This window comes from Phascolarctos cinereus, unplaced genomic scaffold, assembly GCF_003287225.1.
Source record: "Phascolarctos cinereus isolate Bilbo 61053 unplaced genomic scaffold, phaCin_HiC Scaffold_4;HRSCAF=312, whole genome shotgun sequence".
NCBI lineage: Eukaryota > Metazoa > Chordata > Mammalia > Diprotodontia > Phascolarctidae > Phascolarctos > Phascolarctos cinereus.
This window is the reverse complement of record NW_027555847.1, coordinates 623,800,567-623,816,939: the sequence shown is the minus strand read 5'-3', so window position 1 is coordinate 623,816,939 and position 16,373 is coordinate 623,800,567. Positions and strand designations below refer to the sequence as shown.

At 35.5% G+C, this 16,373-nt stretch overlaps 1 protein-coding gene across 4 annotated transcripts in view; it reads left to right on the top strand.

The window, feature by feature from the left end:
* Positions 1-16,373, top strand: part of TMEM65 (transmembrane protein 65) — a 56,044-nt gene that overhangs the window by 24,154 nt on the left and 15,517 nt on the right. For 2 of the 4 annotated variants that reach the window (XM_020964948.2, XM_020964949.2), the window contains 2 exons: positions 10,401-10,445; positions 16,055-16,122. In XM_020964948.2, coding sequence (XP_020820607.1) covers positions 10,401-10,445; positions 16,055-16,122 — 113 coding nt within the window. Of the gene's footprint in view, positions 1-8,661; positions 8,758-10,400; positions 10,446-16,054; positions 16,123-16,373 lie in introns of all 4 variants that reach the window. The other 2 variants (XM_078153724.1, XM_078153725.1) reach the window with 2 other exon arrangements.

The following is a 16,373-nucleotide window of genomic DNA, read 5'->3' as shown; positions in this document are numbered from 1 at the left end:
CCTTCAGGGAGATTGTTTTGGTAGCCCAGAGAATATTTCAGTTTTTTTTTTTTGGCTATCGAATTTAAAGTAGAATCCTGAATTTGAAGGATTAGAGCACTTTAATGTTGTTAAACCAGCTAGTTAACATTTCACCAGATTGTAGAAGATAATAGCACCTCTTCTTATCTCTTCAAAATCTGAATTGCTTTGTGTGTATTTTTCTGTCTTTCTTTTTGTCTCTTTCCTTTTGTTGCTCTCTTTGTTTTTCCTTTTCTCCCTTCCCCTCTTGGATTACTGGAACAAAAGAAATATGAAAGTAGAGAGATATATTGTATGTAAGGGTATGTGTGTGTGTACATACACACACATATACATACATATGTATTGTAGCCTTCTAGGGGAGGAAGGGGAAAAAGAACGAAGTAAAAAGTGCAAAGCAGAGAACAAAAGAAAACTTACAAGGAAGCTAAGATGGGCAGCTCTCAACACAGTATATAGGATTTCTTGAAATGGAAATTTATTGATGTATATTTTGAATTCTCTCTTACATTCTGCTGTGTACATGGCAATGCTTTTTTTCTTATTGTATATTTAAGTTTCAGTATTTAAGTTTATAGTATGTTTTCTTTTTCTTACCTTATTGTTAAGTTTTAGTATTGAGTCTAAAATGAAAAAAAAACCATCTGAATTTTAAGTTGTTTTTTTTTTTAAATATCTTTTTAGATTGGTAATAGAAACCTTAAAATCATTGGTTGTAGGAACAGGTACTGCAAAACATGTCCTGAAGAATTCTAATGTTCCATGTAATATGAATAAAGATTCTTTGAGAATTTTTATGCTGATAACATAATATCACATAGTTTAGAGGATGTGGATTGGACTTATAATTTCACTAATTCAGGGAACTCCTTGTTGAGGAAGTTTCCATTACCAATGTTAGTTAAATCTAATGCTTTTCTCTAACTTACAGTTGAAAGAGCTGTCTACTGAGTGATAAAGTGACTTGCCTGGGGTTACATAGCCAGTGTGTCTCAGCAGCAGGATTTAATTAGTTCCAACAACAGTTTTTCTACTATGTCACAATAATAACCCCTATTAATAAAACACTTAATAATAGCTAATATTTTAACTTATAAGCTTACAATCAGATTTCTTCACATCAACCCTGTAGGTAGGTTATGAAATTCTAATCTTCATTTTATAGATGGAGAAACTAAGCTCCTGAGTACATGAATTGCCTCCTGTAATAGCTAGTCTGACTACCAAAGTCTCTGAACTTTGTTCAGTTTTCTTTCTATTAGTCCACTATTATATAATCAAAATGTTTCAGCATGAAAACCACTACATTTTTTTTCATTATGCACCAAAATTTCATTATCACTTTAACTACTTACTTCCTCATTTCTCCAGAGTATTCTTCTCATGTTGGACCCGGAGACCAGTATTTATTGGTTGTCATTAACATTTCAAAACCTCCAAATTTGTGACCATATTAGTTGGGGAATACTTGTCAATACCACGAACTGTCTTCAAATTCAGTATTTCCAAATGCTGAATAAAAATAGACTTTTAGAGTTTGAAGGGCATTGTGGGGTCATCTAATCCAATCTATAGCTAACCAGGAATCCTTTCTGAAACACAAAAATGGTCATCCAGTGACTACTTAGAGACCTCCTCTGTATGTATGTATGTGTGTGTGTGTGTGTGTGTGTGTGTGTGTGTGTGTGTGTGTAAAAGAGAGAGAGAGAGAGAGAGAGAGAGAGAGAGAGAGAGAGAGAGAGAGAGAGATTAGGAAGTTTTCCCTTAAATTGAGCTTAAATCTGCTTCACTGCATCTTCCATTCTTTGTTCCTACCCACTCTAGCCATTGAGCCATTTGTGTTCTGAATCTACTACATTTGGCTGTCTCACATCACTCCTTTTTGTCCACAGGAAGAGCATGAGAAAGTTTACCAAATGCTTTCCTGAAATCCAGGTGAAGTGTGTCTATTTCATTCCATCTCTTGATCTACTAGTTTAGTTAACCTATCAAAAAATTGAAATGACCTTGGTCTAATATGATTTATTTTGATGAGTCCGTGCTAGCTTTTACTGCTTCTCTAAGTGTTCATAAACTGTCCCCTTTATTAGTGTATTCTAGAATTTTGCCAGTAATTAAAGTATAATTCTCTAGTTTACAGTTTGAAGACTTTACCTTTTTGCCTTTTTTTTAACTGAATATGGTGACTATATTGATGGTGCACAATATAGCGCTCTAAGCTTCTCCCCTCACCCCACTATAGGGGTGCTTTGGGGCAAAGATGTGAATGGGACATAGGATCCCCAGTATACAAACATATGTTAGGGATGTGTGCTTCCCAGTTGTGGAACTCCTTTTTTTTGGCTTGGGATGAAGATCAATGGCTTTCCACTTAACTTCTTGAAGGCCATGTAGACCATGAGGTTCAGTACACAGTTGTTATAGCTATACTCATTGTTATACCAGGAAATAAGCTTGACAAAATGGCAAAATTGTAACATGTTTCTTTTTCTGGTATTGAAGCATTTTACCGTTCCCCAGAGTATTGGAAGAATCATACATGGAAGCTCAGCAATCACATCTACAGGTTATTTTAATTCCCCAGGGTATGGTGTATCTGGGCATGGCAACTTAAACTTATTGAAGGTGATGTTTTACTGTCTCTTTGTTTATCTTTATTTTTTATTCCCTTTTAACCATTCTCTTCCCTCTCTACCCCTTTCCCCATCCCATTCCAAATGTTTCCTCAGCAGGAAAACAAAAAAACAACTCAGGAACAATGTAAGAGCTTCTTAGTTCAACCTTTTCACTCTCCTACCCTTGTCATCCCATCCACTCTGAGCACTGTTCCTATGACTTTGATCTTCCTCTTGACCAGAATGTGCCTAAAACAAACAAACAAAACCAAATCATCCTCTTTAATGCCTTACGCATTTGTTCCCAGCCTTGGATCATCCTGGGTTTTAGGGCTCTTGGGATTTCTTATATGACTGTGCTATTCTTGTATATTTGACTTCAGTTACTTGCCCTTGTTTCTGTGTTCTGTACATCTTTTAAAAAATGTTTTATTTAATTTTTTTTATTTTTAGGCACTTCAGGTTAAGTGACTTGCCTAGGGTCACACAGCTAGTAAGTGTCAAGTGTTTGGTCTGAGGTCACATTTGAACTCAAGTCCTCATGACTTCAGGGCCAGTGTACTATCCACTGCGCCTATCCACTGTGCCACCTAACTGCCCCCACTATACATGTCTTTTTAAAAGTTGAGTTGGTTGGTAAGTTTGCAGTGAAGTCACACAGATTTCTTTAAGTAGTTTCCTCTTTTCCTCCTCATTGAAATAATTTTTTCTTATACCGGATTTTATTCTTGAGTAACTCTCCTGGATAGCCATTCGCTCTAATATATCAGTCCTTTGGATCCTACCTATCCTTTATGTGGATCTTTTGAAATCTGTTTTCTCATATGTCAGATTTTGCATATGTTTTCTTCATTATGAGCTCAGTAGTGGGGTAGTGACTTGCTTCCAAGGTTCCCATTATTTCTACATCATCAGTCAGTTCCTCTTTGTTGATCGAATCATGTCCAGAATAGCAGTTCCTTGTTTCTTCCTCTGCCTTTTTAAGGGTGAAGTTATAATTAAGTCAGGTTCAGAATTTCTTAGCTCATCTGCTTTTAGGGAGAGAAAAGGAAGGTGATCAAGCATTTTAAAGCATCTACCTGTCTACTTACTTTACAGATATCTCATTTGAGCCTCACAAGAACCCGGGGAGGTAGTTTCTCTTTATTATTTTATTTTACAGATGAGGAAACTGATGCAGACAAAGTTTAAGTAACTTGCTCAGGGTCACATAGCTGGTAAGTGGCTAAGGCCAGATTTTAACTCAGTTCTTCTGGACTTGAGTCCTAGTACTCTACTTAGTGCCACCTTGCTGTCTAGGTAGAGAGAGAAACATTCTCCAGATAATTGAAGTTCTCTAGCACTGCCACTTCTTGCTTCTCTGTTATGTTCATTTTGTTTCTCAAACTTCTCATTGATTTTTTTTCTTTCCAGATGAGGAAATTCAATTCAACCAATCTTTTATTAAGTACCTGCTATCCACGAGATACCATATAAGGCCCTGGGGATGCAAAAATAAAATGTGTTTGCTGCCCTCAGGTTGCTTGCATCCTACTTTGGGGTATTGTGAGGGGATTGTTTGGTATATGAAATCAACATGATATCAGATAGTATATGATGGAGGCAAAGGAAGAGATCTTGACAAAATGCTTTAAATATAAGGAGGAGACCATATTCAGCTGTGGGATCAAGATAGATTTCCTATTCAAGGCAATCCTTTTTAAGCTGAGCCTTTAAGACTAGCTGAGCTTTTAAGATAAATTGAGCCTTTAAGAGATAATCTGAAAGGCAAAAATGAGGAAGGAGTACTTTTTTGGCATGGGAGCCATGTTGGAATGTATGAAGTAGATGATGTGAGTTTTGGAACTCACCTCCTACTTCAATCTGGAAAGACTGTGAAATACAAAGAGAAGAATAATGTGAAGCAAAGTTGGAAAGTTAGGTTGGCATGTCTAGTCCAATCCCCTCCTTCTATCTATTGATTGTTGAAGTCTTTAAATGCCAGGATAAAGAACTTGCCTGTTAGAACCATTTCCTAGTGTGTTGACAAAGGCTTTTGAGCAGACTAGACTGTCTATTAGGAAGATTATTTTGGCTAGTATGTAAAAAATGTTCTAGATATGGGGAGAGGTTGATGACAGGAAATAGGAAGCTAGTATAGTAGTCTAAATAGTAATAATGAAGGCCAGAACTGGGGTGGTAGCTGTATGAGTAGAGAGAAGGGAATGGATTGATAGTGATTGTGGAGAATCAGTAGGATTTAGTATCAGAAGGATTCTCGGGTGAGAGAGAAGGAAAAGTCAATAATGATGCCAAAGTGACCTTACGGCTGTTGTAAGAGGAGCAGATTTAGGAAAGAAGATGAATGCAGATTGGACATGTTGAATTTGAGTTGCTAGAGGAGTACACAGGTGGAAATATCTAGTAGGCAGTTGGAAATGTAGGACTGAAGTGCAGAGAGAGAATGAAAGAGGATACCTAGATTTAAAAGACATCTTTTTTCTTCCTTGTATGGTTCTGTTTGCTACATAACTACTTTTCAAATGTAGCTACATTGCTGCTTTAAAGTATTGATTTAGAAGTGATATAGAAATGTATAGGAGTGATTGAACAGAAAAGTACAAAATTAGATGAGGCATAAACAGTCTTGGGTGGAAGGAAGATGACTGTAAAGGAACTATTAAGTGGGTTGGAGGGTGATCAGGACGGTGAAGTTTTAGAAGCCCAGGGTAAAACTCAGAGAGGTTTAGTGACTTGAGGTTACTTAGCTAGTCAGTGGTAGAACCTAAGTCTTTTGTCTTCAAGTCCTTTGCTTTTTCCGCTGTCATCTTAAAAAAGCGAATATGCGCTCATATTTAAAGAGTTGAAATCTAGAAAAGGTAATTAAGTTATTTTATGCATCTTCAAAGGGTAAAACTAGGACAAATAGAGAGAAGTTAGAATGAGGTAGGTTTTGATTTGATAAAAAGAGTTTACCTATCTGGATGTCTGGTAATATCTGCTTAACAAAAGAGTGAACTTCGTATTGTTGGATTAATTGGTTGTATTTCACATGGTGCTGTCCAGTTACAAAGTACTTTGGCAACGATAGCCTGGTGAGATGGTAAGTAACAGTGATAGTCCAGTTTTATAGAGAAGGTGATTGAGAATCTGACAAGTAAAGTCACTCTTAAGGAAGCCTTTTAGCTGGTGAAATTGTAGAATTAGCAATCAAATTTAAGTATTCTTGTTTATTACTACTACTGCTACTGCTTGCTACCATTTATATAGGTCTTTAAGGTTTGCAGAGTGCTTTGAATCCCATTTTCTCCTCATAATAACCTTGGGAGGTAGGTGCTATTATTATTACCATTTTGTAGAAGAGGAGACTAAGGCCGAAAGAGGTTAGTGATTCACCCAGGATCACACAGTAAGTGAGGCAAGATTTTAATTAGGGTTTTCCTGATTCCAAGTCCAGCACTCCAGTCCGGGTTCCATCTAGTGGCCTAAGCACAGGTTGTCTGAATATATGTCAGGGATGTTGCGGAAGACATTGCAGAATAGGAAGAGACTTCGGGCTAGCTGATGCCTGAAGTTCCCTTCAGTCCCAAAGGTTGAAGAGGAATTTAGAGGTCATTTAGTCCAAAGCCTTCATTTTACAGGTAATAAAACTGAAGCCTGAGTGAGTTGGCCAAAGTCACGTGGTTGGTAGTAAACAGCAGAGCCAAGATTCTGTGATTCCAAATCTAGTGTTCTTTTTCTATACCTCACTACTCCTCTCTATTGAATACAAAGCATTATTTAATGAAGTGTGACTTTTAAATAAATTATCAGCTCTCTAATTTCTAATGTTAATTTCATACCATTTGCATCAATAGAGGGAGTTTCCACACCTGGTATTCTCTACACTAATGAAACCACAAATCTGGCCCCCAAAAGTTTTGTTTTGAATATAATATGTCTAGTGTGACGTTGTTACTGAATTGCCTGCATGTTTTTGTCTGTACCTCCTTATTTGGAGAAGAAAATTAAGAAATATGTTTTTTATTAAGTCTTTTCTCCACGTCCTCCCCTTCCTCTTCTTTCTTCTAACACATAAGTTCCTTTTTTGCTTTGAAACAGCAACTGAGCTGCCAGCAAAAAGGCTTTTTTAAGCAGAAAATACTTTGTTTTTCTGGGACATGTAGGAACTTAAATTGAAGCCACATACCTCTGAAGGAAGTTGGGATAGAGAATCAATCACAAATATTTGTCCCGCTAACCTGGCCTGGCAGCTTCTCACCTTATCTTTGTCTTTTTCTCACCTTCTTTGGACTTTTCCCCTTCCTCCCTACCTCAGTATACTTCATTTCTTTTCTGTGTCCTCCTTGCCCCACCCCTTCCCCTAACCTGACCTATCCTGCAGGTGAATGTAAGCTTCTTGAGAGCTGGGGCTGTTTTGTTTTCATCTTTGTATCCTCTAGTGTGTAACACCTTACCTGTCCTATGTGTAGTAGGCACTCTACCAGTGCTTCTTAATTGAATTGAATAGGAAGACTTAAATAATGTTGTCCTGTAATTGCTTGAGTCTTCTTTCCTGAGACCAAAGGCTCTTGAAGAAACTTGAAAGAAAAGAAATCATTACCTTTCAGTCACTTACATATCATATTCCCCATTTCTCTCTCTCTCTCTCTCTCTCTCTCTCTCTCTCTCTCTCTCTCTGTTGAAGTTCTGCCACTGATTACTATAGATAAATCTGCTCTTTAGAAAACAGAGATGAGAGTTAATGAATGTTCTTCCAGATAGAGGTGGACTAGGATCCCTATTCACATATAACTTAGTTCCCTATTGCCCCCCCCTTTATAGTAGAAGCACCAAGGAGAAATTATGTAAGTATAATGTTAGTAGTATAGAAAGATTGCAGACAGGAAAAGTAAAGAAGTACTAGATCTTAAAACTCTCAATGTATAATATATTTTAGAATTGAGTCCCTCTAAACTTAGTATTTGTCTATTATCTTCTATCTTTGTATATAGGAGTAATCCTATATACAAAAATCACTTTAATTTTTCTTGGATCCATTTCAGCATAGAGTACATCTGTGACTGATCTGTCTTTAGGCCATAGTATAGAATTCTAGTACTTGTTTGATCTCTAAGTAACACATTTCTTTCACGGATTGTATGTTTTCTAGTTTTTGAAATGGAAGATAATAAAATCAGTTAGGGTTGGTTATCAATTAGGAATTAAGTAAAATATTCTGAAGGGTTTTTTTTCCTCTTTTGTTAAAAAAAACATTCAGCATACACAGAAACATTCAAATCTTCAAAACTTACAATGTAAATTGTTATTTTAAAAAAGTTCTATTTATGGATTCAGTCCTAATATCTTACTTTAAATGCCTCATTGGGCCTGTAAATAAGCTTAGTTCTTGAAGGCTGTGCCTATAGAGCACTAACTCTGCTAGACTGTATCAATATCAAACAAAAAGGCTTGTGGAACATGTCAGTGACAAGTCCACACAGTTTGTAAAGGCTTTGCACCAGATTGGCTGCAGGATGTTGAATTCTTTGTTCTCAAAGACTCTCTACTAAGTTGTAGCAGTTTTGCAATTGGAGGTAGGACCCACACTGATGAAATCACAAATCCTTGAAATATCTATGAATTTATTTTAACTAAATTTCTTCCACTTAATTAGAACTCATCATTGTGCTTGCTCACTTTCTCAGCAAGTGCTTCAGACAAGAGACAGAATCTATTCTAAATCATGGCTTTCTTTCATCTGCATGCCATTTCACCTTTGCTTTATCTTCCTTGCAGCATTTATTTTCACTCCCCCCAACCCCATCTTTGATTTTCCCATTGCCTTTGTTTTTTCAGATATTTATGTGTGGTGGGAAAGAAGAAAAAGAGTTATTGGAGTGACATCTTCTCTTTACTACTACACGTTTATTCATAAACCTATCCCTTACACCTTCTTTTCACACAGTATAGTATTGTTCAATATTCAGGCAGTTTGAAGAGATGGAAGCCAAGGGCTCCATATAATTCTTATTCCATTGGGAAGGTCGTGCTTATTGAATTTTAGGTATTCCAAGAAGTTCCAGTGAACTGACAAGGACCTCTCCTCACAGTGTCAGAACTGTGGTGATGATGAGAGTAATGCAACTAACAGATAGTGCTGGTATGTAACCCCTTATTTTGCATGTTTATTTCACCAGAAAGCTATATGGACTACGGGGGTAAATTATGTTTTGAAAAACATATCAAAAGAAGTATTTGCATGTCTTGAAAGTAGGTTGTGGTGTACTGGTAAAAGAAAACTTGTAGGGAATAAAACCTTGTTTAATTCCAAATTCTGTGATGTCCAGTGTATTTCTAACATTAAAAATTATATTTCTAGTTTGGTTTCCAACTAATTTGGTAGCAAGTTGACTATTGGTGAATCTCTTTGTACCTTCTTTTGCATAGTGATTTCTTATTCTTAGTGAAGTATGAAGCCATAAATGTTATATTGTTTCCTTATTGTCTTGTAATATGTAATATATAATATCTATCCTATTTATTTTTTACTTGAATTCTTTAAAATCTGGCCTTACCTGAAACTAAATGACTATATTAGAAAAATATTAGCCCAACTAGTATCTTTTCTGTTTATGATGTGTTTTATTACATTGTAATAGATCTGCTTTAAAACAGAGTTGCAGCTTTAGAAGAAAATCATAAATTTAACACAGTTCTCTCATGTTTGTTCTACGATCATTCTTTTTGTTGTTTGTTGATAGATGCATAATGTGGTTTTTCTCTACCATTGTATAACAGTTTGTTTTGAACTTACACCTGGTGAGATCATTACTTCTTTCAGAGTAGACAGGTTGCTGCTTTGCTCATATAGAGCAATCATGTAGTTTTTATATTTGATGATAATATTTTAAACATTCCAGCTTTTATCAGAGGGAATTTTGTATAATTTCCAAATATGTTTTTGTAAACTAGCATATTTGTGCTGTTGCTAGAAATCTTAATTAGCATTTGCAACTTTTTTAGCAAAGCTATTTTGTTCCTTATTGTCCATAAACAGATTCTTTTGGTTTCATCAAGGTAGAACAAAACCAAGGCATAGGGCACAGATCTAGGAATGTTACTGCTGTTATAAATTATTTTAAATGTATTCCATGGCTGTTTTTTTGTTTGTTTTTTGGTTAGGCAATGGGGTTAAGTGACTTGCACAGGGTCACACAGCTAGTAAGTGTTATATGTCTGAGGCGGGATTTGAACTCAGGTCCTCCTGACTCCAGGGCCGGTGCTCTATCTACTGCGCCACCTAACTGCCCCTTCCATGGCTGTTTTTAAGGTTACCTCAAAGATATGTGTTCTTTTTTTCATAAATGAACTATTCTTTTGTAGAAATGTATGAAAAATTGCAGGATAGCTTTTAATGTAGACATATATTTTATAAGTCATTAATATCTCCAGATCTGATACAATTGTGAATAGTTTGTGGGGTATCTGACACTAATTGATGAACACAGCTTCTTCGTATTATAGGTGACCTTAATAATTAACCAGAGGTCATAGAACAAGGTAGATCTGGGATTATTCTTATTTACTAGCCCTGTGAAATTATCATTGTCATTCTGTTAATAATAATTGTATTTAAATAATATATGTAACTGGTTAACTAAGTGAAATGTAGCATAAAAGTAAATTCAGATTTTTTCCTCTTTTGTAAATTCTTGCAATTAAAAAGAAAATGTTTCATACAACATTGAAATCAGAAATGTATGAAAAAGTAACTAATTGCATCATATGCTTTTTCCCCCATAGAAAAGTTGGAGGCCCCAACACCTTCCCAGGGACAGCTGAGATATGGTAATAGTTTTATAAATGTTGAATGTCTATCTTTTAGATTTTGATGGTTTTATTCTTTAGTAGTAGAAGGAATTTTAGTGAATTAAATATATACTATGTATATCATATGTATGTACTTATGGGATATGTACTTATTGTACTGAGGTACAAGGTCTGTAATCCTTGTTAAGAAATATCACGATACTGTGGAGCATTTTATTGATAAAACTTGAGTTTAAAATACTTTAAGTATAATAACTATCCTTTAGAAGGGAAAAAAAAACCACTTTGGTGGTAGAGAGTTTTTCAGTTCCCTAGGAAAAGTATTTACTTGCTCTTTTGGTTAACAGGTCCATCTTTTAATGAGTTAGGAATCATACGACTTGAGAATATGAACTATAATGATTGTAGACTGTTTGATAGGAATTGCTTCCCCCAAGCACTAGTAAGAAGAGTGTTGGAGTGAACTCAGAGCACTAGGGAATGCCTTCCAGCACAAGCTTGTGACCCAAAGTATGTTATTGTATGGAAAATATTGAAGACTTGGTTTTAGGAAGGTGGGGACTGGAATTTAAATCTGGACATTTGGCTCATAGTTGCCTTGGGGAAGATGCTTATTTCACATTTGGTAATGAATTTAAAAAGGTTAAAATTTTGAGTTAAATATTGGATATTGATATAACAGTAACTATTACTGAATTATTGAATGGCTATTTTCCCAAAGGATGTTAAAGCACTCCTTATGACTTATGAAATCCATTCATTACTAGACTAAATGAAAGTGTTAATGGAGTGCAATACTTTGTAACATAGACATTCCATATCTCAGTTCTGTGCTTTTGCATAGGCAGTCCCCTTTGCCTGGAATGCTCTCCTTCCTCACCTTTGCCTGGTAGAATTTCTAGTTTCCTTCAAAGAATAGTTTAAGTGTTATTTCAGTTTGTCAACAAATAAGCATTTATTAAGTGCCTATGATGTGCCAAGGCACCGTATTAAGCACCAGAGACACAAACGGAGGCAAAAGACAGTCCCTGCCCTCCAGGAGCTCACATTCTAATGGGGGAGACAACAAGCAAACAGATATGGGCCAACCAGCCATATACCGGATAAATGGGAAATAGTTAAGTGAGGAGGCACTAGAATTAAAAGGGGTTTGGAAGGTTCCAGTAAAAAGGTGGGATTTTATCAGCAACATTGTGTGATGATCAACTGTGAATGACAGACACTTCTCAGCAACAAAATTATCTAAGACAAGTACGAAGGACTTCTCGAAGGAAAATGCTATCTGCATCCAGATGAAGAACTGATGAACTCAGGGCAGATTAAAGCATATTTTTTTCACTTACTTTATACATTCTCATGTTTTTTTTTTCTCTTTTGATCTGTTTCTTCTTTCACAGCTGTGACTAATATGGAAATGTTTTTACATGATAGCACATATATAAACTATATCAAACTGCCTACCATTTTCAGAAGAGGAGAGGGGAAGGGGAAAATTCAGAACTAAAAATCTTATAAAAATGAATGCTAAAATTTTTCTTGACATGTAACTGGGGGAAAATAAAATAAAAAGAAAGTGGAATTTCAGTTAGGACTTGAAGGAAGCCAGGATGAGGGAGCGCATGGTAGGCATTGGAGGACAGCCAGAAAAAAGTACCTGGAGCAGTTGTAGAGTAGAAAGGAAACCAGTGTCATTGGATTAAAGAGTATGTGTTGGGAAGTAAGGTGTAAGAAGACTGGAAAGGTAGGAGGGACTAGGTTAAGGTTATGGAGAACTCTTAATGCCCAAAAGAGGATTTTGTATTTCGGAGCCACTGGAGTTTATTAGTAGGATGATGTGGCTGGACTTGCACTTTAGGAAAATTACTTTGGCAGATGGATGGAGGATGGGTTGGAGTGGGGAGAGGCTTGTTGCAGGTGTTCACGCTGGTGGGCTATTAGAGTATTGTAGTCCAAGTATGAGGTGATGAACACCTGCACCAGCATCAGAGGAGAGAAATGGAGCAAAGGTGAATTCAACAAGCCTTGGCAACAGATTGAATGGGGGCAGAGTGAGAGATAGTGAGGAGTTGAGGATGACTCCTACATTGTAAGCTGGGAGTCTGGGAGGATTGTGGTACCCCTGACAAGTAATAGGAAAATTTAGAAGTGGAGAGGGTTTAGGGGGGAAAGATAAGGAGTTCAGTTGGACGTGTTGAATTTAAGGTGTCTGTTGGACATCAAGTTTGAGATTTTGAAAGGCAGTTGGAGATAGGAGATTGGAGGTCAGTAGAAAGTTTGGAGCAGGACGGGTAGATTTGAGAGTCATCAGTATAGAGATGGTAATTAAATTCATGGGAGATGATGAGATCACCAAGTGAAGTAGCATAGAGGGAGAAGAGAAGAGGGTGGGGGGGACACCTATTGTGAGATAATGTTGTCTGGATGATGACCCAGCAAAGGAAATTGAGGAGCAGTCAATCAGGTAGTGGGAGAACCAGGAGAGAGATTCCTTTCTATCTAAGGCCTTTTTTGATTCCCTCTCTCCACCCCAAGTGTTAGTGCTTTCTGCTCCCCAACCCAGTTTACTTTGTATTTACTCTTTTCTGTATTTTGTATGTACTTATTGGTATACAAGTTGTCTTCACACCCTCTTCTTTCCTTCCCTTCTCTTCCATGTAAGCTTGAAGGCAGGGTTTTTTTTCTTTAGCATCTAATACTGTTGTAACACATAATAGATGCTCAATAAATGATAATTAAATTGAGTAAGATATGATATGGCAACTCTAATTCTTTTTTCCCTTTTCCTTCCTTATCTCTCTCTTTCCTGTTCTTCCATAAAGTCTTGTTTACCAAAATGAATAACTGCCTTCTTTTTTTGCAGGTAGTAAGGAAGTACTTTCCCCAAACATTTTGTATTTTATCTTATTTCTTATTATTAATAAAACTTAAACTTCTATTAAAGGACAGCTATCTTGATTAGTCAATATAAAGGTATCATATAGTTAAGATTTCAAAGCCACCCTATGCTATTTTGCTTTTTCTTGATAGCCATTTTTAGGTGGAAGGTAATTCTGATTCCATTTTAAAATAAATCTTAACTCACTGATCCTTTCTTAAACATTTAAAAAATAGATTTTTATTGATATCTTTTTTTTTTATAACATCTTGATTTTTTTTCCCTGTCTGCCTTTCTCCCCTCTCCCAGGACACATCCTTTATACCAAAAATATTTTCATTAAATGTTAAGATATATATTTGTAACTATTATAACTCTATCTTGGAGATTCAGATTAAAGCACAAATTATAAAATATACTATGTAAAGAAGTTTCACCTATCTCCATAAATTTCATAGTTACCTCATATGGGCCTCTTCTCTCTATATAACAAGAGGTCTTTTTCATGAAATGTTTGGGGATTTTAGTACTTGCTTTGGTACTGCTGATACAGTTAGTGTAGTGTATTGGTGTTTAATTGTCAATAACTAAACTAATTTATTTTGTTCTTTTTATAAGAACTGTAGTTCTTATAAAGTTCTTAAGTTCATCTGTCAGTCTCTTTTTCTGTCTTCCTTCCCGAACCTGTCACTCATTTCTAGCCCAGCTCGTATACTTCTCACCCCTCCTCTCACCTCTTCCTCCTCTCTCCAAAAAGGTTCAGTTGAAGGAACTATAGAAATAGGAACAATGGGTTTAAGTTTCATAGTAACAAACTTAGGTTTGAAATAAAGAAAAACTTCTAAGAGATAGAGCTGGCGCCAAAGTGGATTGGGCCACCTTCTCAGGAAATGGCTTTCTTCTTGTTGGAGATTTTGGACAGAGGTCAGCTGACCACTTTTCTGGTGTGTTGTAGGATGTCTTTTTTTTTTTTGATAATAGTTAGGACTAAATGGGCTCTGAGTTTTCTTCTAGCTTTGAATTCAGTGATTTTGAGTATTCCCATTTATAACATTATGGATTCCTTAAAATGTTAATACTGAAATATTGAGTGCAGTTAAGGAAGACAAATGATTAATGGACCAGTGCTGGGTTAATTTATATTTCTGTGATTGAAAGTCTTTTCTGCTGCTTTGTTTGCTATGTTGTTTATTAAATTTTTACCGTCTCTGTCAGCTTTTAGTATAATTAAACATACTGCTTAACTAAAGTGTATTTTCCTGTAATTTCTAACATAAGCAGATCATGAGAAGTAAAACATGAAAAGAAATTATAGTTAGTTTATGATTCACTGTTTTTTTTTTCTCATCCTTAAAATCCTCGGTACTTTTTACCATTTGCATTTAGCCAAAAAAGGTTTTCTCTTTTTTTGCTGCAAAGCTTGCCACAGTAAAAGCTGATATACAGGATCCTGTTAGACATGAGTAAACAGGAGTTAAAAAGAGTCCTAAGAGCATTAAAACATACCACAGAACTCCTTTGACTATCTTTTGGCTTTGCTTTGTAAGTAAGGGATTTTACAGTAATTTTATGTAATGTCATTAGTTGAACCCCTATACTAACTGCTGCTTGACATATGCTATCATGTGAAATGTATTTCAGTGGGATACTGTTGACAGTTTTTCCTTGATGTTACTCTTTAGGAAAAACAACAACTTAAGACATCATGAATTTAGAGGGGTTTTTTTCACTTTATTGGTCAGAGAGCCCCAATATAACTCCTGTTCTTATTTTTATAAATTGAATAATACAAACTTCTGTAGAATATTAGAAAGACAGGTATGGCACAGTAGAGAGAGCACACTATCAGATGTTTAAAATTCTATTCCTGACACTTATTAGCTGTGTGATCTTGGACAAGTCACCTCATTTCCCCATACCTCAGTTTCCTCATTTGTAAAATGAAGAGGTTTAGAATAGATAACTTCTGAGGCCACTTCTTGGTGAGTGATTCTATGATCAGCCTCTATGTGGGTATTTGTTTACATTGGATATGCCTTAAAACCAGCTGCAGATTACGGTGACGTCTGGATAGTTGCTACCCTTTGGTCAGAATCCTATTGCTTTCCCTTTAAATAGAATAGTACTTGCTATAGTTGAGAGAAAAATTACATATTTGGAAGGTCAATGTTTACATGAAGTTATCAGTTTCTCTTGATATTTTTAATACTGTCCTTTGTTTATCAGAATCATTTTACTTGGGTTTGCTGATTTGGTGGGTTATCATTCATTACTAAAGCTTACTTTTTTTTTTCTAATTTTGAAATAGGTTTAGTTGTATCTTTATGTATGAGAGAAACAGGTTAGTTCTAGTAGCATTGTGACCAGGTCAAACATGGAAAAGTTATTTATCTGTTTGTTATTTTTATTTCTTCTTCTATAAGTATGTAACTATTATTTCTATCAGTATAAAACACACAATCATAGTAAACAAATCTTTTTTACATATTATATACAATGTTTAGAAGGGTTTGGAGCTTTAGTATTGTTTGTGCCTGTTAGGTACTGTGACTATAAATATTTATTAACTACTGTTTCATTCTGGAAATGACAGAAATGTTGTATTAAACATAAGCTCCGTGAGTTTCAAAAACTTTTGGAAGACTTGACCATATGTTTTTCTTTTTTTTTTTCCTTTTTTTGTGCTAAAGTTGTGGCAGCCTTAAACTATATAAGGTATTTATTGCTTTTCTGTTTTTTTGATGTTTTTCAGTATTCATCCACAATGCATTACCTTTCGTAGGGTTTGGCTTTTTGGATAATGCAATTATGATTGTTGCAGTAAGTTCCTTTTTTTCCCCCCCACTTCTTATTTAGTAAAGGAATTGATATGATCTTAAACATTTTCTTGTTTATTCATTTATGAAGTTTTAATTTGTGTATTGAAAATATATTGCTTATTATATTTCTTTGAAACTGTTACCTTAAATTTTAAGAAATGATTCAGAGGAAACATTTCACAATGTAATGTGCTGCATTAATTATATCATCAATTTGGATTGATTAGGTTTATATTTTCAATTGCTTATTTT